Source organism: Maniola jurtina, chromosome 5 (assembly GCF_905333055.1).
Source record: "Maniola jurtina chromosome 5, ilManJurt1.1, whole genome shotgun sequence".
Classification (NCBI taxonomy): domain Eukaryota; kingdom Metazoa; phylum Arthropoda; class Insecta; order Lepidoptera; family Nymphalidae; genus Maniola; species Maniola jurtina.
In genome coordinates, this window is record NC_060033.1 from 12,735,185 (window position 1) to 12,761,566 (window position 26,382).

At 37.6% G+C, this 26,382-nt stretch overlaps 1 protein-coding gene and 1 long non-coding RNA gene across 4 annotated transcripts in view; one reads left to right on the forward strand and one right to left on the reverse strand.

The window, feature by feature from the left end:
- The window catches only part of LOC123865198 (RNA-binding protein fusilli), a 99,372-nt gene that overhangs the window by 36,742 nt on the left and 36,248 nt on the right, over window positions 1-26,382 (forward strand). For all 3 annotated transcript variants that reach the window (XM_045906069.1, XM_045906068.1, XM_045906065.1), the window contains exons 2-6: window positions 281-373; window positions 14,261-14,343; window positions 16,902-17,086; window positions 19,556-19,645; window positions 21,007-21,061. In XM_045906069.1, the coding sequence (XP_045762025.1) occupies window positions 281-373; window positions 14,261-14,343; window positions 16,902-17,086; window positions 19,556-19,645; window positions 21,007-21,061 (506 nt within the window). The remainder of the gene's footprint in view (window positions 1-280; window positions 374-14,260; window positions 14,344-16,901; window positions 17,087-19,555; window positions 19,646-21,006; window positions 21,062-26,382) is intronic.
- LOC123865212 lies at window positions 5,731-25,862 on the reverse strand. The gene is made up of 3 exons (XR_006795937.1): window positions 25,851-25,862; window positions 18,928-18,932; window positions 5,731-5,814 (listed from the first exon to the last, which is right to left on the reverse strand). It is a non-coding gene; the product is annotated as an uncharacterized LOC123865212 (long non-coding RNA).

Sequence of the window (26,382 nt, forward strand, 5' to 3'; positions counted from 1 at the left end):
CGTTGCCATTCTAGGACCTTTAGACCCCAATGTCTATCATTTTTTGCAACTACATGCTCGTCTTCCTGCCACTTAACTTTGCAACCCTTTTAGCTATATCGTAAAGTTTTGTTCTTCAACACTAAGTTTAGGTTTTCTTGACAGACACGACAGACGGACAACGAAGTGATGCTATAAGGGTCCCTAATTTTTCCTTTAGAGATACGGAGCCCTTAAAAGTTCTAATTTCCCAATGATCTTCTATATTTCATTAGTTTAATATCATTATCCTTTGTTACAGGTGATAGGCGAAAGAGAATATGCAGTGCGACCCACAAGAAGGCCTTCAGAAGAATTACAGACGGGACAACCATTAGAAGTGGTGGTACAACAGGTGAGCAATCAATTTCACAGGCGTCGTGGAGTCATGAGCTCCCGGGTCCTGGGGTCAGGCTGAAAAAGTTCTTTTTAAGCTTTCGTATCTCCAGCGAAAAAAGGACTTCTTATAGAATCACTTCGTTATCTGTTTGTCTGTCTGGCATGATTCGTCAAGGGAACCATAACCCTGTTGACTTAGAATCATGGGCAGATATGTCTCATAGCACAGGTAAAGAGAAAAATCCGAAAACCGTAAAGAAATAAATAAAAAGTACTTATTATAGGTACATATTTTGTATGAAAGTCGGAACCCTTCGTGTGCGTGCGACTCGCACTTGACCGGGTTTTTTCCATGACAAGTTAGCCCTTGACTGTGATTTCACGTGGTAGGTAAGTTATGCACTCTATTTTCCAGCAAAAGCCTGTATTATGGAAATTGTATGAAGCCGTTCGCGCGTACTATTTTCGCAGTGCGTGCGGCTCCATACAGTTTCCAATGTCACAGAATTTTGCGGGTAAAATCGCGCGGTGAAAATTCGCTTTGTAGGCTACTCTATATTCCTGTGCCTGGGAGAGACATTATGTGGTTTTCCCCCGACGTTTTGGCAACACTAGTGGCCGAAATTCGTTCAGAAGAACATGATAGGTTATAGGAATATGTTGTAAACTTAGCAACAAAGTCGCGAACATGAGGTAGTCTACAGTTAATAAGTCGTAAAATAAACAACAAAGTGTGCAAGTCATGATCCGGCTGAAAATTATTTTATGGTCGTAATTAAGGCTTGTTTAATCACGTGCCAAGGGTCAGACGAAGCTGATTTATTGCGGTGCCATGTGACTTGTAGTTCAGTTTAGTGAAGGGGTTTATGTTTGGCACGTGTATGCTTATTGCTTACGTAGTAAAATAAGTAGGTACTTATAGTATTTTCGAACAGCTAGGATATGGAACGCCCTTCCGGCATCAGTTTTCCCTTCCACCTGTAATATGGGTAGGTACCTTCAAGTCAAGAGTGAATAGGCAGCATCTAGGCAAGCGCGCTCCATCTTAGGCTGCATCATCACTTGCTAGCAGGTCTGATTGCAGCCAAGCGCTAGTCTATATAATTAAAAAAAACAATACCTACGCGTAACGCGACGGTAGAGATGGCAATAGGGGTAACAGGCGGAGGGACGCCCCGCACACCCGCACATCACCCGCGCTATCCCGCACCGGGGGCTGTGCGGGAGCTGTGCGGGTGTGTGGGGCGTCCCCATCCCGATTGCCATCTCATCCTGTCGCATACTATAGGTTCTGTATGTTGATGTAAAAATTCTAACTATGGTAAATCCTACGATTTTCCAGTAAATCCTACGATTTTCCAGTAAAACCTAAGATTTCATGATCAAACCATCGCCGGCCAACTACTGAGCACGGGACTCCTCTTAAAATGAGAAGGGTTTGGCCATAGCTTAGCACGCTCGCCAAGTGCGGATTGGTAGAACATTACTTATGGAGAACAGCTCTCAGTGCAGGTTTCCTCGCGTTGTTTTCCTTCACAGTTAAAGCAAATTATATTTAATTACTTAATGATGATGAAATGATATGAAAAATTTAATGAAAATGAGTTCTAATTTTTACAATACTTATTCACGTAAGCATACACGCGCCAAAGCAACATAAACCCCTACACTGAAATTACAAGTCACATTGCACTGTAATAAATCGAAGAGCCATTCGCTAGCTGGCGTATCTAACCCTTGGCACGTAATTTAACAGGCTTTAATTACGGTTGTGAAATAATTTCATAAGCAATCTTTTACTTGCTTTAACGTTGAAGGAAAACATTGTGAGGAAACCAGCCTGCCTGATATCCTCCTCCTCCATATAATGTTCTCAAAAGCGTGTGTCAACAATTTGCCAGGCCACAGAGCCTGAGAGGTACACCATGGCCTAAAACCCTTCTCATTCTAAGAGGAGATCCGTTCTCTGTAGTGAGCCGGCGATGGGTCGATCATGATGATTATATTTAAACTAATTAATTATACCGCTAATTAGTACAGCGTTACAACACGATCAGGGGCTTGAGGAAACCCTTGAAGCGGTTAAGGTTACAAATGAAGGAAATACGGCTGTGTTGAAAAAAACAGAAAACTACGATTTTACCTTGAATTTAGAAATAGTTTAATTAATTAATATATAATAAATAATTACTACGTACTAACAGGTAACTATAGTACGTGAGATGGCAATCGGAGTGAGGACGCCTCGCACACCCGCACAGTCCCCGCGCTAACCCGGTGCGGGATAGCGCGGGTGACGTGCGGGTGTGCGTCACCCCGCCTCATACTCCGATTGACATCACCACCTGTCGCGTACTATACATACCTCGATCAATATGATGATTTTGACCGTGGCGGCTATTATTGTAAATTGAACAATTGAAAAGAGCAACCGCCGAGTTTCTTGCTGGTTCTTCTCGGTAGGAACGGCATTCCGAACCAGTGGTAAATTATTTGACGATTCAAAAGCACTTGTAAAAGTTTATTTGAATAAAAATCTATTCTATTCTATTCTATTCTATTCTATTCTATGTATAATTTGTTGTTATGTTACCTATAGTGACAAATACGTCCTCTGTGAACCTGTGTACCTCTGTGAAAATTTCAACTATACCTATTACGGTTAATGAGATACACAGCCCGCTGACAAACAGACGGACGGACAGCGGAGGCTTAGTAGTACCGTTGGCATCCTAAAAAGCCCGGAGCCCGGAGCCCTAAAAAGTCCAAAAAAGTTGAGAAACTGCACCGAGACAACGTGTGAACCAAAATGGCGTGGCTCGCATTTCCGCCATGGCCCCCTCGCCGGCGTTAACAGTTAGGAACCTGCTTCTCCTGTTTCCACATAATGAAGCCGAAACAAAATAAAAAGTAGAGCACTTGTTCGCGAAAACGTACAGCCGTGGGCACACTGAGGATAACATACTTTAAAAAAAAAAAGAATATTAGTCATTTTTAATCATGACTAACATTCCCCTTTCTTGTACTAGGAGTGGGTACGACAATAGTGCAACGGATGGGATTTGAACCGCCGACCTTTCGCATTTCAGTCCGCTCCTATACGCGTTGAGCTATTGAGGCTTAAATTATACTTATATTAACTGAAATTAATTTGTATACATATAAGGGGAAGTTTGAAAGTAGTGCCTGTGGTAGAAAAGATGAGGGGCAATAGGCTGACATGGCATGGGCATATATTGCGGAGGGAAGAAAGTTACTAGAAAAATATTAAATATGCATGTGGAAGAGAAAAAGATGATAGGACGACCAAAGAAAAGGTGGATGGATCGCGTGAAAGAGGATGTGCTTACAAAGGGAGTGGATGACACGTTGACGGATGACACAAGAGAGAGAAAGAAAAAGACCTGTTGTGCCGACTCCACGTAGCGTGGGAAAAAGAAGAGTTTGATACATGGCATAAATTAGACGCTGAAGGAAAACATCGTGAGTAAACCTGCACGCTTCATAAAGTTCTCCGTTTAATATTCTCATAGGTCTGCCAATTCGCAAGGTTATAGCAATTGGCACTCAGGATGACAGGACATGGCCTGAAATGACTCTTGAGTGTCAATTGGTACTTATAACCTTTGAAAAAAACTCTATATTATGACAATTTTAATTTTTTTTAATAATCACTTGTTAATTAATTACTATTCCTATTTGTAGTCCATACAAAATGACTTCTCACGCGCCATTTTTACTCTATGGGTCGACTGTCATGTCAATAATTCGGTTCACCTTTAAAATAAGGACTAAAATCGTACTTTTGACATGATAGTTTTGACGCATTATACTTTAATTTAATCGGTGTGTTAGCGATCGATATAATTTGAAAGCAACACCGATACATATCGACGTCAAATAAACAGTTCAAATATACCGCTTTCCAATGCCTTCCAAATTTATATCCATCAACAGTTCAGAAATTTTAAAGTCTAATTTTACTGGCCTGACTAAATCCATTTCCATAACACTTACGTAACCGTGAAACTTCTGCGTGTTACATTTCATACGAAATAGAAAGACTTTTGAATATTTGGCACCTCTACCAAAGTGAACTAGAGTGAAGGAACTCTCGGTTTGATCTTGAATCGACGATATCTATACTAATAAATAAAATTGGAGTGTCTGTCTGTAATTTCGAAATAACTACCTCATATTAAGCTCATATGGTTATTTGAACGATACCAACACTGAATCACACGTTTTTAAAATTTTTGTCTGTCTGTCTGTCTGTCTGTCTGTCTGTCTGTCTGTCTGTTTGAAAAGGCTAATCTTTGGAACGGCTGAACCGATTTTGACGGGATTTTCACAGACAAGTAGAGGATTGACCAGGGTGTAACATAGGCTACTTTTTTAACCGACTTTCAAAAAGGGAGTTGTGTTTTTCTACTTATGTACACCGAAATCTCCGAGATTTTTGAACCGATTTGCGTCGTTTCTTTTTTAATCGATAGAGGAACTTTGCGACAATGTTTTATAAAAAATTTGGATTCCAACTCCTCAATTCTGATGCTGCAGGGGATATGACCAATCCACGCGAGCGAAGCTGCGGGCATCAGCTAGTACCAAATATAAGGCTGTGGTGACGTAAAATCAAGTCAGTGGCTGAGTCAATGAGTGGCGTCAAAGCCTAGACTATTTTTAGAAGTTCCCTAACTTTCGTGAACTGTGCTTGAACAAATAATGGTATTTTCAATTTTCAAAGTAATATAACTACATATTATATGAAAGCGCTTTACCTGTACATTCAATACAGATTTTTATTTATTTTTAGGCATAATACTATTTGATTTATCGTGCAAAATGTCGGAAAAAATACCCGAGTACGAAACACTCGGTACGTGAGTCTGACTCGCACTTGGCTGGTTTTTTAACCCCCGACCCAAAAAGAGGGGTGTTATAAGTTTGACGTGTGTATCTGTGTATCTGTGTGTCTGTGTATCTGTGTATCTGTGTATCTGTCTGTGGCCTCGTAGCGCCTAAACGAATGAACCGATTTTAATTTAGTTTTTTTTGTTTGAAAGCTGGCTTGATCGAGAGTGTTCTTAGCTATAATCTAAAAAAATTGGTTCAGCCGTTTAAGAGTTATCAGCTCTTTTCTAGTTTTCTTGTAGAAAAGAAGGTTAGATAACCGTTAGGTTCATAATATTATGTCAATAGACAAATGTCAAACTGTCAAGATGGACATTTCCTAAATACATAATTATTTATTTGAAAATGATGTTTTGGAAAACTCAAATACTTTGGATCGTCGGGGGTGTTATAAATTTTTAATTTACACTTGTATTGCATTAAACTAGAAACTTGATTTATCAGCAGGGATCTCTAAACTTTGAAGCCTTAGGGCCGTAATGATTTTGTCAGGATGTTCCAAGGGCCAAAACAGTTTAAATTTTTCTGCCCTTAACTATATTTCTAGCTAGCTATTCGCAAAGTGCGCGAACTAAGCAAATATACACTTTTTTGCATTTCAATTACTTCAATTACTTAACGTTATTTATTAGTTATTAATATGCTTAAGCTAAGTTACTTCAGTTAAGTTTTCTGCGTCATCATTTCTGTGGCTAACTTTTACCTTGCAAGTAAATAAAACCGAGTAGGTATCATTATGTTTTCTTCTTCAACTTATCATAGTAATAGTAACAACCATAAGAAATTGGCTGACGCGGGCCGGATTGATGGCACTGGCGGGCCGTAGTTTGGAGATCCCTGATATAGAGCAAGAAGTGTTAGGCTATTGTTTAAATAAGAAAAAAAGCGGTAATAGGCTTAGTAATTACGACATCGTGCCTATCGTTAGAATCCTTGCATTAATTATCCCAAATGACACTGACTATTTTTACGAAAAAAATTCAATATGGTAGAGCAGTCGGGCTTTGAAATTTTTTTAATTAGGTACCTCTACCACCCTCTACTACTTGTTTCCATTATGATGAGCTATGGAACCGTAAAAAACTATTATTTATCATTGAGGTAGGTCAGGTTAGGTATCATCATTATTCAATACCTACTTAGGTATTGTATTGTACCTAGGTATCTACTCATAATTACTTTAGTGGGTATCTATAATACTATTATGTCGTAATCATATTATTTACAAAATGCAGATGTGATTAGATTACAATATTATTATTAGAAAAAATATCGTTACTGGGGAAAATTATGCAATATTTTTATCTGTTATTTATTATCTACAATACAAACAAGCTTTCAGCAACAAATACTTGACAAAATAATAAACAATCACACTAATATTATAAAGGCGAAAGTGTGTGTGTGTGTGTGTGTGTGTGTATTGTTACTCCTTCACGCAAAAACCGCTGGACGGATTTGGCTGAAATTCGGAATGGAGGTAGATAATATCCTGGATTAGCACAAAGGCTACTTTTTATCCCGGAAAACCAAAGAGTTCTCCCAAGATTTTGAAAAACCTAAATCCACGCGGACGAAGTCGCGGGCGTCAGCTAGTACTTAATAAAGAGATCGAAAGACCATTCACAGCAGGACCTTATATTATTACTGGAATGCGCAAGCTACCCCTAAACGTTTTGTAAACCAAGGAACTGTATGAAGCGTGCAATGCCGCTCTTCACTCGCGGAATTGCGGTATTTAAAGGTCGAAGCTCACTTACACGACACAGCTCCCGCACGGTAAAGGAATAAACCTTTAAAATGTGGGCTTTAGGTCGTGCTCTGTAAGTATGTACATACATTTTACATTGACAACATATAATTGTAAACGAGCTGTCCGCTCTATCTAACCACTCGATAGTTGTCGTTTCGCTTACTGAAAAATTTTTAACTATTTTTAACCCCCGACCCAAAAAGAGGGGTGTTATAAGTTTGACGTGTGTATCTGTGTATCTGTCTGTGGCATCGTAGCGCCTAAACGAATAAACCGATTTTAATTTAGTTTTTTTTGTTTGAAAGGTGGCTTGATCGAGAGTGTTCTTAGCTATAATCCAAGAAAATCGGTTCAGCCGTTTGAAAGTTATCAGTTCTTTTCTAGTTACTGTAACCTTCACTTGTCGGGGGTGTTATAAATTTTTAATTTACACTTGTCTTTATTTTTAACATAATTAACTGTGTGGAAGGCGGCCAATGGCGTCACAAGGCGATAAACGAAAAACATTTTTAAATTTTCTTACATAACAAGTGTTAATTAAAAAGTTATAACACCCCCGACAAATGAAGGTTACAGTAACTAGAAAAGAGCCGATAACTTTCAAACGGCTGAACCGATTTTCTTGAATTATATGGCTAAGAACACTCTCGATCAAGCCACCTTTCAAACAAAAAATAACTAAATTAAAATCGGTTCATTAGTTTAGGAGCTACGATGCACAGACAGTCACATACACACGTCAAACTTATAACACCCCTTTGTTCGGGTCGGGGGCTAAAAATTCCTAACTTAATTTAAAGTCTCAGTATGCCCACAGCCCGCTCGCGACCGTTGCCCGCGAAAGCCTCTGATATTCTCAAACAAGCACTAATTATGTCAGATTCGGCGAAGGTTCCTGCGATGTTGCTCTCGATAACAACCGAGATTACTTTTACATTACACATACACGCTGGTTATAAAAACGTTGTACATGTACCTACTGCTCGTGCAGGTATAATCACTATCAACTCTCAATTTGCTGGTGAAACTTAAAAATGAGAATGTTTTTTTAGTTCCGTACCTCAAAAGGATAAGCGGAACCCGTATAGGATCACTTTGTTGTCTGTCTGTCTGTCTGTCTTTCTGTCCGTCCGTCCATCCAACCGTCCGTCGTGTCTGTCAAGAAAACCTATAGGGTACTTCCCGTTAACCTAGAATCTTGAAATTTGGCAGGTAGGTAGGTCTTATAGCACAAGTACAGGAATAAATCTGAAAACCGTGAATTTGTGGTCACATCATTAAAAAAAAATCAAATGTATTTCAATTTTCAAAGTAAAATAAGTATACCAAGTGGGGTATCATATGAAAGGGCTTTACCTGTACATGCTAAAACAGATTTTTATTAATTTTTATGTATAGTTTTTGATTTATCGAGCAAAATCTTGGAAATAATACCCGAGTACGGAACCCTCAGTGCGCGAGTCTGCCTCGCACTTGGCCGGTTTTTTTTACGACAACGATGATGAGGCTGTTGTACCTACATATTTTCAATACTACGCTTAGATATAATATAATTTGCCAGCTATGTAAACATTGTTGGAATTTGCATAAAAATATGAGGATTTTTAATATATTCTTCCACGGACAAAAACTGTTAATCACATCTCGTTTCGTTCCACCTTGGCTTCTTATAATAATTAGCTTCCACAATAATTTTAATTTATAATATGCTGTAATTATTAATTACAAGTGTACCTAAAGACCATGGTACCGGAAAACGCGGATATCTAGTAGATTTTTATAATACCTGAAATTAAGAACAACTAAGTATGTTGTAAATGTACAATTGAAAAGAAATGTTGGACTAAGAGCCAGCGCGTGCCAGAGCTTCGTTATTTTATAAAAGCTGAAAATTTCTGCGCGTATTGCCTCAACCACTATTCTGTGGCCCCAACACAGGGAGGAACGATCGACGACTATAAGGTTTGGATCATGGTGGCTTTGGCAGATTTCTTCTTGTTTCTTTTTAACTCCCGACCCAAAAAGCAGGGTGTTATAAGTTTGACGTGTGTATCTGTGTATCTGTCTGTGGCATCGTAACTCCTAAAAATGGACCGATTTTAATTTAGTTTTCTGTTTGAAACTTTTGAAAGGTGACTTGATCGAGATGTTCTTAGCAATAATTGAAGAAAATCGGTTCAGCCGTTTGAAAGTTATCAGCTCTTTTCTAGTTTTCTTATAGAGGTTTTTGTGTCGGGGTTTTTTAAATTTTGAGTTATATAAGTTCAGGTTAACATAATATTATTTATTAGCTTTACTCGTAGGCTAGATTGTAATGTTAGGAAATCACGGCATGCATTGCCAGAGACTTAAACTTTAAAGTTTAGAGGCTGCAAGCGCTGTCTTGCGGAAGTCCATAATACCTAATACCACACAAGGTACCTACAACAATTTTAATTCGCTTCAATCCGCCCGCGCCATAACAAAGACAAATCTATATGAAACAACGTGTAGCATGTAGTTTATTACGGTGTATTATTGTAGAAGTTACAATCTACATCTCCCGAGAATGCTCCGGTGTTGGAGTGAAACGTACGTTGAGTGTCTTTTAGAAGATTTGTGAGATGTTACGTGTATGGTGGTGCGTCTTGCTTGCTTGCTTTTTTGCACGTTTGGCTGTATGATTGCAGCCGGTGCATATCACATGCTGCAAATTGTATCTATCCATTGATGTAGGAAGAATCTACCTGTTGTGCCCACTGCCCAAACAGATTTGTCTGTTTCGACGGGTAGCGAATTAGAGTTGTTGTTTCTTGTTAACAAGTGTAAATTAAAAATTTATAACACCCCCGACAAGTGAAGGTTATAGTAACTAGAAAAGAGCTGATAACTTTCAAACGGCTGAACCGATTTTCTTGGATTATAGCTAAGAACACTCTCGATCAAGCCATCTTTCAAACAAAAAACTAAATTAAAATCGGTTCATTAGTTTAGGTGCTACGGTGCCACAGATAGATACACAGGCACACAGATACACACGTCAAACTTATAACACCCCTCTTTTTGGGTCGGGGGTTAAAAATGACAACTCATATTGAGTAACTAAATAACTAACCTAGTTATAAATAGTCACCTCTATGTGTTATAAAACATCATCAAGTTAGAACTAAGTTTATTTCAAGCCTAGGCTAAAATTAGCGACATCCGCTTTATTATATACCTACCTAGAAGCTTAGAAAATGCAGCTATGTGGCTATACTGTTAAGTGATTAAGGCTGTCTTGTATCTCTTGATATACTATGTTTTCATACATTGCAATTTGCAACAATTAATTTGTTTTAAAAGTTTATCTGTTTATATTTTCTCGTATTACGCTAAAACCACTATATCGCTTCAGATGATACTTCCACATTCTACTCGAAAGACTATTGCTGTTGATCAAAAATTATCTATCAAGCCAGAGAAACAAGCGGACCCTCCACGTTTTCTAATTCCTACTAACAAGTGGTTTAAAATTGACAACAATTAGGTAATTATGACCGGGTCCTGGGTGCATTATCAAAAAAAATGTTCATCTGCCAAAAGCCGCCAACGCGACATAGTATGGGTTGGTATGGAGAATGATGCTACTTAGGTATATTCATCGATGGGTATATTAAATCACCATTACTTAGTGTAACTTGTAAAAGTAAACACTAACGGCCGGTTCACACATGTCTCCGTTTTACTGTTCCGTTTTATCGTGTACGTTTTTTTTTCGTTGATGGCGTATGCGATTTCACACATGGCACAGTATTCTGTATACAGTAAAAAATATCGTTCCGTAAAAAAATTACATTCCGTTTTGTCATCGAATACTGGACGAACGGAAGGGAAATATACGGATACGTAGAATTTTAACGGATAGATCCATCCTTGTAGAATAGCGTCGGTATACTGCGAGTTTTCTGTTCACACATCGCATCCAGTAATGACGGATCCGTTGAACGTTATACGGTGCCTATGTGTGAACACAGCATAAATTTATGACGCATCCGTTAAAAACGTACCAGTAAAACGGACTCCCAAGTGTGAACGGGCCGTAAGGGCCTGTTTCACAACCGCCTCAAAAACTTTATTAACCTTATGACAGTTTTCCTCTTGGAAATCTCTCAAAATCTGTATATCTGGCGGTTATGAAACAGGCCCTAATAGACATCTACTAGTTTTTACATGGTCTTTTTATTTAGTTTCGATCATTTTTTATTTTTTATCTGTACAGAGATTGGTATTTTAAACCCGCCATTTATTATAATCCTTTCAAATAACACACAGAGGTTACTGAATAAAAAGCGAAATCATGTGGCTCGTAAAAATAAGCTTAATGATGATAAATTAGGTGTATTCGTCATTTAGTTTACTCAACATAATTTTGTATTGACGGCGAAGATTAACATACAAAATATCGGTGTAACCGAATATGGACTAAGAGCCAGCGCGTGCCAGACCTTCGCTATTTTATAAAATCTTAAAGTTTCTCTGCGTATTGTCTTCAGCACAGGTAGGAACGATCAGTGACTAATTTTTAAGTGCGTATGGTAGAGGGTTGCCATGACTTTGTCTGGCAATGCGTGACGCGATTTCTAATCTATTCCAAAGAAAAAAATAGATCTTTTATAAAATAACGAAGGTCTGGCACGCGCTAGCTCTCTCTCTCTCTATCTACTAGTGTTATTTAAATATCAGATGTTTAGAATTTTGCAACTGTCTAAAACTACGTACGTATCCGTACGCACTCAAATTCCAAGTAGGTACGCGGAATTTGAGTGAGGAATTGAATGACAAGCAACATGTTCGTTTTGACTATCGCGGCCGGTTCCAGATTTGAAAATTAGGTACCAGTAGGTCATCGATGAACGATATTAATCTAGGAACTCAAAAGTACAGCTCAAACATCGGAATAAGGCCTTAAATCCACATAATTCCAGTGGTCTCTGCACACAGGTGCAAGTTGTCAGTCAATCGCCCGTATCCCGGGGAAGTTGGAACCAGTTATGCGCCGGACACTTGCGTAACCGTTGCGGGTTCGATGCCCGGCGGAGATGTCGCTCTCTTTGATATCCAGAGACGTTCGGTAATATTATACGACAAAGACTTTATAGCATAGGTAATATAATATGACAATAATTATGACGTCACTAAATGATGCCCGCGACTTCAGCCGCGTGGATTTAGGTTTTTCACCCCGTGGGAACTCATGGCTGCTGAGATAGTGGACCTCTAAAACTATTCAGGATGGCGATAGTAGGTATCGATACTTGCAATTGGTTGCAGTTACTATCGGTTTTGCCTTCACTATCTATAGACTATCGATATTTGGATTATCGATAGGCACCTCTATTCCGAGGTCCTTCTTCAGGATGCAAGCAATCTCTGTATCAAATACATGATGGCCGTGACTTCGTTCAGTTGGATTTAGGTTTTTTAAAAATCCCGTAGAAACTCATTGATTTTCCGGGACAAAAAGTAGAATTTGCCCGTCTCTAGGATGCAAACTATCTCTATATAGGTACCTAATTTTGTCAAAAAACGGTTGAACAAATGGGCTTCGAAAAGTTAACAGACAGACGGACATACTTTGGTGTTTATTTCTAGGTAGGTATTTGTGACAACCTGATACTAGCTAAAAGTTACCCAATATTAAACTTATGTAGGTCTTAAAACGCACATACGTAACTCTGAAAAGTTAAAGGTGCCCACGCACTTGAACTGAACTGAATTGAAATTGAAACGCGCGTACGTCACTGCCGCGCGGCGCGGCTGGAGAGAATATCGTGCGGGGCGCTGATGCGACGTGCAGTTCAGCTGTAGTTCAGTTCAAGTGCGTGGGCACTTTAAAGGTATACGTTTCCGGGATCGAACACCCGTCTTCCCAAATAGGAGGTAGACGCCTTAACCACTAGACTTCCACGGCTCTAGTCTTACATAGAGCTTAATAATATTATCAACTTTTTCGTATATTAATTCTTGGCATTGAAATACATAATATCCGTGTGATCACAAAAAATGATTGCATTAAGATTTAAGTAGTTGTGATTATCCGGAGTCATTCTAAGCTGAGGTCTCAAGGTGCCTAAATTATACATTATATTGGGAAAATAGACATGTCTGAAGGCCATTTTGAAAATAATTTGAACACTAATCTTTATACCAGTGCTATATGTCGAAAAAAAATCATTAGATGCCGGTAGTCATTTTTGGTAAACTTTTAAGAGTAGGTATATAATATAACTTACAAAAAAAAGTTCATTCAATTCCTTAGACTCATCTTAATGTATAGTAGTAAATATAAATATCTACTCTTTGTAAATAAATAACTTGAATAAATCATACTTGTTGAACTCGAATTTTTAGCAGGTTTCGTTTAAATAAAAACATATTTCAAACAAACATAATGAATTTTTCGTCACAAAATGCTAATTATGATTTACAACTAGGTATAAATTCGAAAGTGGGTCTCTAGGTATATCGTAATTTAAGATGTAGCAAATAAATCTTAAACGTGTAATAAATTGTGTATATTTGGTATGACATTTTTGTGATTAAAAATAATTATTACAGAGATTAATTCGTTAGGTAGGTACATGGGTACCCGTCGCTCGTTTGTAAAAAATATGAAGTTTAAAAAAAATATGTTTACTTTCATACACTTGTGCCGAATGATTTATTTTTATTTTGGTCGACCTTCAATTATTATTGAAATATTTACTTCATCGAAGTATTGATCTTATAATATGCATCCTCAGACCTCATCCTAATTTTTATCATAACACCATTCGGAAGTTCCTCAGAAATAGCTCCGATTTTTGTGTTTTTTTTTCAATTCGTTTTTTTTATATTGTTCAAAATCAGAAACCTTATGAAGCGTGGAAATAATTTTTAATATTTTTAAACCAACATGTATCTATCTATCTATCTATACATGATGTCCAGTAAAACGTTACGCTCCCTTTGAGAGGTTGTTTGTCTGTCTGTCTGTCTGTTATGTCTGTCAAGAAACCCCTTCCCGTTGATCTCGAATCATGAAATTTAGCAGGTAGGTAGGTCTTATAGCACCAGTAAAGGAAAAAAATCAGAAAACCGTGAATTTGCGATAATATATGCTTAATAGTTTTTGATTTATCGTGCAAAATGTAGGAAAAAATATATTTTTTTACTTAGAACCTAGTATTCAGAGCCGTATAAGTCGTAAAAGTAACTGGTGTGTATTGGTTGCAGTTCGACGAGTTCGTGCGGTCGCTGCAGGTGGACCCCCACTCCCCGCTCTTCAGGCTCGTCACGGACGGACAGCCACCGCTCAGGTAACTATTTATATCCTCCGACTTCTACCTAAGCCTTTAACTGCTCTGCTGTTGCGTGAACAAACCATCAATCATACTATATCACAGTTCACGACAAGAGAACTTGTAGCAAAACGTCACTGGCAGGCGTCAAATGTTCCTACATTTGACCGCTAGGTAGCTTATGAATCGCCTATTTTTTTTTGATTTCACGTCACCCAATACCTAGTTTAATATTTGACATAAGTATACGAGTATCTTCGATTCAGGATCAAACCGAGAGCTCCTGCTAATATTATTTACTAGCTGATGCTCGCGACTTCGTTCGTGTGGATGTAGGTTTTTTAAAAATCCCGTAGGAACTCTTTGATTTTCCGGGATAAAAAGTAGCCTATGTGCTAATCCAGGGTATAATCTATCTCCATTCTAAATTTCAGCCCAATCCGTCCAGTAGTACACACACACACACACACACACACACACACACACACACACACACACACACACACACACATACGTGGAATCTTTTTTGTCCCGGAAAATCAAAAAATTCCTACGGGATTTTTAAAACATCTAAATCCACGCGGACGAAGTCGCGGGCATCATCTAGTATATTTATATCTGTGTGACCCGCGTGGAAACGCTCTTGACTGATTACGCCGATACGGTGCATTTTCATACTAATCGCCGACACCGGATGCTAGGGCAGATCCATATCATTGACTCTGACTGAACAGCATAAATCGAATCCTTTTGTGTGTCGAAAACATTGGCCTTCCTCAACCAATAATAGATAGATAATGGGGCGCAGATTGTATGGTGTTTTGACGGTGAACATATCGTTAGGTATCTGAATCCTTATGTTTATGTAGTTTTTGTTTTGTTGTGACGTCAATGGTTATGACTGCTGTGAGTATGTCTATTTTTAACTTTCGATGATAATAATCATCGAGATATTTTTTTGCTCTGTACTACTATTTTTGCGGTGAGTAATTTTAGTTTGAATAATATAAATAGTGTCTTTAATTAGTGATTAAGTTTAAATATAAGTTGATTTGTTTATGGGGCGACATAATAGCGAAGTGATAAAGCGCGGGCTAAAAATAAAGATAAAAAAAACCGGCCAAGTGCGAGTCAGACTCGCGCACCGAGGGTTCCGTCGTATTTTTTCGATATTTCGCACAATAATTACTATAAAAAAGCCCTGTTGCGTACTGTACGTAGACGAGTTGTAAAATATAGTATCTACCTACCTACTTACTTATTTATCAAACAATAGAATCAAAGATATCGAGGTAGTATGTAGTTTACAAAGATTTAACATCTCAGTGATTTTGTTAGTATCAAGATACGACAATTCCATAAGAGGATTTTCAGAAGGAAGTCAAAATAAATTGGAAATGTAGAAGGCACAGACTTAAAGAGAACCCTTTCAAATGCGACTCTGTGTGGTATGGTGACTTATTTTTATTGGAGATCAAAATATGGTAGATTTTAGACTTAATAAATCACGACCATCTGTTGATTTCCATAAAAATAGTCCCCTCGCGACAGGGTGATAGTTCAAGATGTTTTAAAAAAACACCCAATTATAATACATAATTAATTCACTGTCAGTCTTTCAGACTGGTTTTGGTACCTATCTATCAACGAAAAACTGGTTCTTTACTGTATAGTTCAGTGAACTTGGTGAATTTTAAGGATTCAAGTAAGATTAGAACTTACTGGTAGTGTCCTTTCTACTGAGTATATCGTACCTATCGGTGTAAAATATAATATTATATAATATAACCATCAAACTTTGGCAAAATGGAAGGATGTTGAAAAAATTATCCGTTGTTATTATTATACCCAATGAAAATAATACCCAGAGTTGGCCTTGTTTTAAACAATTGTTCAAAACTTAAACTTAGTAAGTAATATAATATTCTTATTAGAGTTATTACAAAAGTGCGAAATAGGCCCAAATAAAGCCACTCGAGAGGAAACTTTTGCAATATTGAGGTTGATCATAAGCTAACTGTTATTGCGCAGAATACGTTTCTCGAATACATCATGGACCGCAAAGAAATATTACATAACTCGTAATGTCTTAAAATGGTGGCAATTTGAGGTTGGTTCACGCGTTCAAACTGTAATCGTAAGTAGGAACTAGGTAGGTAATAATATTTTGGTATTTTTCAGAGTGTGACAACTATAAGCTGTATCCCCCTTTATGTGATGTGAGATTTAATCTTCAATCTTTTGAATTTCAAACATTTTGTCCATAATATCTTCACTGCTGTAAAGTTCTAAATGAAACAATTTTTGAAAATAGAGACAACAGACGTAGATTTGTTACCTATTTAGGGAGTGTCACCACCTTTAAAAAAATAACAAAAAAATAATACATTTTTTGCGCGAGAAACAACGCAAACATAACAGGAATAAGATCTATAGTAATAGGTGATCCTATAAGGGTTCCGTTTTTCCTTTTGAGGTACGGGACCCTAAAAATATCTCTTTTTGGGTTCCGTACCTTAAAAGGACATAAGGAACCAGAGCAGTTTTGAGTTTAACCTACTTTTGCCCTTTTCCAGACAATGCCTCCACCCAGAAGCGTGCAGCAAAGACCTGAGCCTGCCCACGTACTACGCGCGCTTCCACGACCTGCGCAAGGAATACGTGCGCGCGTACACGTTGCGCGCCGTGACGCCGCGCGCCACGTCCGCGCCGCCGCCGCCCCCGCCCGACCATCCTACGTGTTTACAAGACATGCTTAACTGTATCCTTTCATAATTTTACATCCAGTATCATGTAGAAGTCACAAGCCCCAACCGTCTCTAAAAGTCCATTTTTAGGAAGCCGCACCCAAAGGGTAAAAACGGAGCCTTATTATTGTCATTCTGCTGTCTGTCTGTCTGTCCGAATCATGTCACAGGTATCTAGCTCGTAGACGAAGTGAGTTACAAACCTGGTATTTGGTGTAAAACGTTGACCCGAACCCAAATATAGAATTAGAAATTCAATTAAGTTAGTTTTAACTTTGCGACCAACTATTGTTAGTACGAATTCTAGCAAAAAAGCAAATCTCAAAAACTTTGATAGATTTTGAGTATAGAAACACTAATGTCAGTATTTTCGTAAGTGTCACACATAAAGATATTGGTGTCACATCATAGGGACTTTGGTAAATATTTACTTAGTAAGTTCTAATTTTTAGTATTTTTTTAAAACTAGACAGATTTAAGTAAGAGACATAAATCTGTATTATTGTATCAGTCCTTAGTCTGAGCAAAATCAAAGTACTTAAGCTCAGATGTCAGCGTTAAAGTCGCCCGTTTGGGGCGCGCTGGCTGAAGATTATTATTTATTATTGGATAAACTGAAGCCTCAAAACAAAGTGTTTAGGTTCCATTTCAGTGTGACGTTCGATACGAAAACTATCAACGTTGTCGAGATTTGCAAACTTGTAATAACCCTGCAACACCCTTAGTACATGTTTGTATAGTTTTCTAAGACGGTACATACATTTGCGTCTTTTGTGAAAACTTGGTAAAATAAGAAATCTCGAAAACTTGGATGGTTTCCGAGAGTTCCAATAAAATAATTTGCAACCTCATAGAGGTACCGAATATACCGATGATCCTTTTCTACAAGAAAAAAATTGTTTCGACACTCATTCACTTTTTCCGCTGTCAGAAGCGTCACTCACGCCGTGGCCCGTGACGTTAAATGTGCATAGATGCATGACATCAGACATCACATTATGTTTGCAAATATTTCAGACGGACTATAGTCGTTTTTAATGCGCCCGGGGGGCTTATCGCCATTGCTTGCCAGCTACAGTGTGACGACCGCAATCATCTCTGATTGGTCGACACATGCATTGTTGCAGCAAGAATATCATAAATTCAGCCAATCATAACAAATGAGATTGTGGCAATGATTGATTTAGCTTTTCCTCAATCGACCAACAGTCAGCACGTCTGAAATTTGAGAAGCGGCCTACATCAAAGGTTTTTTCTTAAGGGTGTAACTTAAAACTTAAACCAATAACCTTGCGTAGCGGAAACCAATCCTTAATATAAGCCAATAACGATATTGAGAAGTTTGAAATTGGATCGAATACATCGAGATATGAGTACGTCAAAGGGATTTCCCTATAATCTGATACGTTGATTATTATCTTTTTATCCGATACACATTGAGATCAGAAAAATAAGACGTAGTTTCTACGTAAAAACTTCCTTCTAAAGAAACCGGAACCGATAATAATAAATAATCGCATCAACGCCGTGATGTTGCCATGATGACATCATAATAGCACGTGATAGTGTGAATCGAAAAGTAGCTCTAGGTATAAAGTTCAATACCAAAACCCGATTACTCTACTTAATAAACGCTGAAATATAGTAAAATTAAATTTCTGTCACTTGATATATTTTAATGTTATTTAAATACTATTTGTTTTTTTTTTTTGATAATTTCCAAATAAACCAGTTTTGACATAACTGAAATGGGACCAAAATTTCGTTGGATAAAAAAACTGTAATTATTACTTACCTTTATCGACTTGTGCGTTTGCACTTATGTTTGCGTACATGCTTGTGCACTATAGTGCACTTTAACTTCTGCGTAGTTGGCTAATGTAACATTGTATCTTAAATTATTTTATCGCTGAAGTGCGAGTCAGACACTCTTGTAAGATACTAAAATAATTATTTTACATGTACGGAACCTCTCAAGTTTCCTCGCGCCCGGCCGCAGCGTTGGCCATTTCAATCTCTCCTGATATTTTCTGCATGGTCTGGGGGAAATTATACTCATAGATTCACGATCATCAGTCAACGGTCAACCCATCTTCGGGCTAGAGTGAGGGAACTCTCGGTACGATCCTGAATTGAGAATATGTCAAATATTAGGCTGTGGTGACGTAATTACAAAGAAAAATAGGGCTACTTTAGGGCTACTTGGATCAAATATACTAACATTTGACGCCTGCCAGTGACAACGAAGCCTCAACGTTTTGTTAGAAGTTCCATAACTGTTGTGAACTGTGCTATTACTGAGAACGGGTCTTCTTTCAGCTGGCCAATGTGGATAGACAGACAACACACGTTTGAGAGTACGATGGGGAATTCTCACGCATGCCTGAGGTTATATAAACCTTCATTAGAATTTTAAGATGTCATAGTAATAAAGTTTAATCAGATACAACATCACAAACGATAATGAACCTTATCGTGTACAGATTTAGGTATAACTCCGTATGCCGGGGAGAATTTCTATGCAGCCGAAGTCAAAGACATGGCGAGCATAATACAAAGGATAATTGCAGATGGTAAGTTCCTTGAGATTTTATTGATGTATAAATTATATTATTTCAGAGCCAAGATACGTAGGTAAAACAGGTCGTATGTTAACTATGGTTAAGACTTACCATTAGCCGCACCTAAAGACAGAAAAAAGGTAATAAATAGTTACAGCTATCTACAGTTTGCTTGTACGTGCAAAAAAAGATGTGGTCTAAGGTGTAGTCGAAGTGCACACCAGGCATCCAGGTGATGAGGGTGAAATCGTTTACGGTGGCATGCGGTGCGGTTGTAAAAATAGGAGGGTGGAATAAGATTAAACATCTCTTCAGAACACTCTCCGTTATAAAGGCTGCTTTCGAATCCGATTGAATGGGAGGAGTTGGTACTGGGGTGCTCCAGCCTAAAGGAGAGAACAATACAGAATACTCTATGTCAGACCTACAACTTTTTACATAAACACATCTTAGATTTTGGACACTTGATCCAACTCTACTCATATCCGCAGTAAAATTTGTATTGTAATGAACGGTTCATTTCTTCCCGTATTCGTGAAGTTTTATCGACAGCTGTTACATAACTCGATGTCTTTCGAAAACTATAACAACTCATACTATGGATAGGTACTGTACTCAGCCGAGAGGTCGTTAAAGATAGGTCGTTGTTCAAGAGATGTGTTTACAACATACTTTCATACAGTTACATAGCTAGGTACACGGCGTAGGTTTACTTATGTAAAGCAAACAGACTCGAGAGTGGCCTAAGTACTCTCTTCAAAAGGTATTGACTGAGCGAGTGGGCATCCGCGTGCCGTTTCCGCCACACCTGGCCTGTGCTTAATGGATTCTTAAAACTCTCCTTAATTGGTGTCATTAATTACTCTTGTTACGCTAGGTTTACTCTGAGCATCTTATTCCTCATTGCGGAGGGTCGTGACTCCATTTCAAGGGTTCCGTACCTTAAAAGGGAAAAAGGAACCCTTATATTATGATCACATCGTCGTCTGTCTGTCTGTCCGTCTGTCGTATCTGTCAAGAAAACCTGTAGGGTAGTTCCCGTTGACCTAGAGGCCTGAAATTTGGCAGGTAGGTAGGTCCTATAGTATAAGTAAAGGAAAAAATCCGAAAACCGTGAATTTGTGGTTACATCATTAAAAAAATTAAAATGCGTTTAAATTTTCAAAGTAAGAAAATTACCAAGTGGGGAATCATATGAAAGGGCTTTACATGTTCATTCTAAAACAGATTTTCATTTATTTTTATGCATAGTAGTTTTTGATTTATCGTGCAAATATCGGAAAAAATACCCGAGTACGGAACCCCCGGTGCGCGAATCTGACTCGCACTTGGCCGATTTTTTATCGCATTCTAACTTGTTTGTTTGTTTTCAGGTTTTAGATTAGAACTACCGGAAACGATTGATCTCGTGTTAGAAACTGGAATTTGGTGAGTTATACAAATAATAACGAGGAAGTGAGTGAAATAAAATTTTACAGGATGAGCAAAAAACTGACTGAGAGCTTCTTAAACTTCACTGTAATTATACCGTTTTGATCGAAATCATGAAATCACCTAATTATAACTTAGTTTTAGGCCGTTTTGCTTGGGAATGAGTTCAAGTTTTTATTCAGTGAGTGAAATCATCTTTGAACTCAATATCAGTACAGTGTTTAGCCATTTTGCTTGGGATTGAGTTCAGATTTTTATTCAGTGGGCCAAAAATGTTTTATTCACATAATAACATCCTAATATAGTTCTGCATATTGTGCTCCATATATTATAAGCGCCTGATAGCATAAGTTAGCAATTGCTGTGACCGGAATATCTGCTGACAAACAAGTAGGTATGTAATTTCAAAAGTTTTTAAAAAACCATAACCCGACTGCGGTTTGCACAGATCTGGTACTTGTCTGGTATATATAAAGTGAAATAATTGAAGATTTTTTCAAGAATTGAAGAACAACGCCATGTCATATAATTTTATTTAAAAAAAAATTATAGCCAGCTGCCAGTGTCACTCAGTATGATTGTAAGGATTCTAAATATCCCGTACATTCAGATCTGTTCAGGTATTTAGAAGTTATGGTGGAATAAATAAACTATCATACATACTTTTTAAGATATATGAATCCTGTTTTGGGCAATCGTGTAAAAAACGATTTAAGTTTTAACAAACTTAGACCGAGATACGAGAGACAGTATGATCTACTGAATTTATTATGTACTCGTATGCCTCCCTGGCGTATTAAAATATTTTTTTTAAATTCAAATGCGAGTCGAACTCTTACGCGAAGGATTCCGTACCATACCACATACCAAATTACTAATCACCATGTACTTTTTAATTTTCATGGCGGCCATTTTGAAATTTTTATCATTATTTGGTGTTATATGCATTAGAAATAATATATATTCTCTTTCATAATGTTTAACTTTCTACCTATTACGGGTTTATGAGATAGGTACAGCCCGCCGATTGACAGACGGAGGGACAGCGAAAGTTTAGTAATAGGGACTTTTGGCATCTAAAAAAATAATAAATAAAAATAAATAAAAAATCTTAATTTGATTTAAACGCTAATCATACATGGCATCGGTAAGCAAACACTTGTTTCACCAAGGTTTCACCACATAAAAAATCTAAGTAAATAACTTAAGCTTATTCAGGTTTTTATCATTGAATTATTAAGGTTTTTATGTGTTTTTTCTTGATAAGTAATACTTGACGTAGGTAGACATAGGCACCCAGTTTCTGTGGCGTCTACAGTTTTTATCAAAACGGACGTACCTACTCAAATTACAACTACGCGACTGCAGATTACCTACTGTTTATATTTACAATCGTAGGTAATGAAATGAGTGATGAGTAGGTACCTACATGCACATGAGCAAATAGGTGACAAATCCAACAAACAGCAAGCAATAACATACACTTGAGACACAAATAAGTATGCTTTAAGAGGGCTCTCTCCGTCACTCGTTTCATACAATCGTAGTTCCAATTTCATTTGAATATTAAGCAACCAAAGTCCATGAAATTTTGCAGACATATTCTAGAAACTAATATCTATGTCTGTGGTTTTCCAGATTTCTGTTAAAATATTCGGTTTCAAAGTTACGCGGTCTTAAATATTCATACAAATCTTTGAGCCCCTGTAATTTTAAAACTACATATTTTTAGAAAAATCTAAAACACCACAGACACAGATATTAGTTTCTAGAATATGTCTGCAATGGAATTTCATGGACTTTGGTTGCTTAATATTCAAATGAAATTGGAACTACGATTGTATGAAACGAGTGACGGAGAGAGCCCTGTTAAGTTTTTACTGTTGTGTCCACTAGCAATAAGCTCGCAGAAGTTAGCTCTGGCAAAGCCGTTCTAAACTATTCGCAATAAGACCATAGATTGCTACAACTACCGGTACAATAATCGCTGAGTCAATACTCCACAAGGTGGTAATCTCGTGGGCCAGGTCCAAGTACTTACTATTAAATATTATTGAGAAAATTATAATTGTATACTAATTTATTCCATTCCGCTGAGCCATTCATACAACTTTAGTTTATTTTATTACTTAATCGACGGTAATGTTCACATAGTTTCTTTAGTAGCTTAGCTTTGACCCCTCACAGCATAGCTGCATAGCAGATCTCTGGTGAAAAATTCAAAATTCAAAATGTTTTTATTCAATTAAACTTTTACAAGTGCTTTTGAATCGTCAAGAAAATCTACCACTGGGTCGGAATGCCGTTCCTACCGAGAAGATCCAGCTAGAAACTCGGCGGTTGCTCTTTTCAAGTACATATTCAATTTACAATAATATGCCATACTGTATACAAGCAATTGCAGCGCCGTGTATTGCTGAAGCGAGTCAAATCCAAGCTTTTTTCTGAAAAAGCAGCCTTAGCTATAATGTTCCACACTTCAACGGTAGCTCACGTGACAGAGGTGACTGGCAGTAGAGTAGAGGACGCGGGGACGATTGATAACGTGATAACGACTAATGAATGGGGATCGCCGTATTGATCTCTGCACCTACATTTTATCTGTTACACGTATATGGCAAGATAGTCCACAACTAATAAGCTTATTACGGCTTACAATTTAAGGACGTGGATACACCTGTAAGTTTTACTCACGCACGTAAGTAACTACTTAGCTATTATTTACGGTCGGCCTCAGAATTCGAGTTGCAATTCCGCGAAACTATTGCATCAAAAACCTATCGCACTTATGACCTTTTTCTATACACACGCACCTAACGCATGTGCAAACCGTACCAGCCACGCGAATATGATCATTAAGGTGCTAAACGACTTACGGCCTTTGACTGTACTTATAAGAGTTTACATATTATATTAGTTTTGTCAAAAGTCAATTATGTAATCAAGCATTTCCAATGTTACTTATTTTATTAGGTATTACTTCGTAGCTACAATTTTAGTACATGAAAAATAAAAATAAATAAATTAAAGCTTACGTGGGTAAAACCTACTCAATTTTCCAATTTGCCCCCTAATGTGTTCCCCAATATTCATGGGACCAGATTCGTAGAAAATTGACTGTGACAGATTGACAGTCAGACAGACACACGAGTGATCCTATAAGGGTTCCGTTTTTTTATCCGGACGTACGGAACTCTAAAAAAGTTTAATCAAGATAAGTTTTCCACTTGGTAGGAGGGGCGATTACTGATGAAGCACAAAAAACACTGCTTAGCTGAAATAGATTTATTTGAATAAAAAAAATGCTGTACCTACCTATCGAGCAAAGTTATAAAAACGTGCAAGGTTTTCAGACGTCATCGAAAAACAAAACAATGCAACAACGAGGGTTTGGTATCAAAGGTCTTTTACAAAAAAAAGTGAATTATTGCCAAGATTGTTGCTAGCAAGTGGCAGTTAACATGTCGAAATTTTTTGTTGACAAAATATTATCATATGTAACCGAAGCCACTTAAAAATTAAGCACACAACTATGAACTATGTACCTAAGTATGTACTCGTATCGGTACCCAGGTATTCTTATATTAGTACTTATAAAAAGTTAAACAGCACTGAAACCCTACTACTACCCGCGAACTGCCGATAGATAGCGATAAAAATTATTTCTCGTCGCTCCGTATTTTAACATTGTGTTTTGACTTTGACTTTTTATAAAAATAGGCACTTCACTTACTAAAGTTATTCATATTTACCCTTGCACGACCTATCTCATCGTCTAAAGAGCCTTGAACACATTGCACTAATGCACTCGGCCAATCCGCTTGGCGAAGCGAACCTATTCAGGTCTTTGCACATTGCACAGTTTCGACGCAGACTCCACTCCGATTACACTCCTATTCTACTTTGTATTTGGATGGCCATAAGTGTACACTTCTTACAACTAAATCTTCCCGTGTAAGAGGAGAGGTCTGAGAGCAGCCCTCTAGCTATGCCAACTTCACGTCATCGGGTTGGCTGGAACAGGAGTTGGTGCAGACTTCACTTCGTTATAGGGACTCGGTGCGGAACGGACGTGCGTTGATTATTATTATTATTGTAACACAAAATAAAAATAATATTGGTGGTACCTAGTGGTTTTTCTTATTAGTTCCACTCCTGATTCTGATTTTCCTTCCACCGCTAGGAACGCGATATAAAGCTTATATTTTCATACTTTACTATAAGCCGAGTCGGAGAGAATCGGCATCGAGTCTGTCTAATGCGCGAATGTCTGAGAGCCTACAGGGCCATTCGACTTATATAATTGCCATGTGCGTCCCTAAGATTTTGTGCTATTCGAGAAACGTGCGACTAACGTTGACCGGCTGCCGACTTGGGTATCATACAAATATCAAAGGATTTTAGCCCAATCCGCAAACAGCGACTGACCTCGCCGAGCGCTTTGGACCATTGTGTACTGCAGCCTTTAGTCAATATGGCGACAAAACGACAAAACAAACAATAATAACAAACTGTATAGGTAATTGTATAATTGATTCCTGAGATTTCACAAGTAGGTAATTGTCAATAAATCACTGTAGGTACATTATCATGTATCTGTTAACTTTAGAGTATGTAATTAAAATGCAATAAAAGCAAAAGATCTCTTTCAGATCGTTTTCGGTGAAGTGTGCGTGGTTTCGAGTGCGTGGGCACCTTAAAGATAAACATCGGGACAAAACTTGCTTTATGTTTTGAGCCAAATTATTTAAAAAAAATTATTAGGTTAGTGGGTAGGTTAAAGCACATAGTAACAATATTAATATATTGTAATACTAGCTGATTCGACCGGCTTCGCTCTCGGAAACTTGATATACCTATAGGTATTTACATAATTTATATGTAGTCTATGTCCATCTGGAATAATATACCTTTCAAAATATGAAGAAAAAACAAATAAAACTATGTCTTGATAAAGCTAAAAATAACTTAAATATATTACTAGACACCTATCACGAATTTTATTGATTAAATTATATAATTTCTTTGGTTAATACACTCAATAACTTCTTCTGTATGGATACAGTTAGTTAGATTTTAAATGTTATGGGTATGCAGTGCCTTTATGTAATGTATAGACACCAATCTCTTTATATAGGTATTAAGAATGTGCTATCTATACTATAGTAGTATAGAGTGCACAATCCTAATATTCTTTCTTTATCATGTCATAGTAAAGAAGAAAAGCTTAGGTACACCATGACACCTGGATATCAGCCCTTATTTTTAAAGTATTCAAAATTCTATTTTCTAACAATATCACCACATAAACCTGGCCG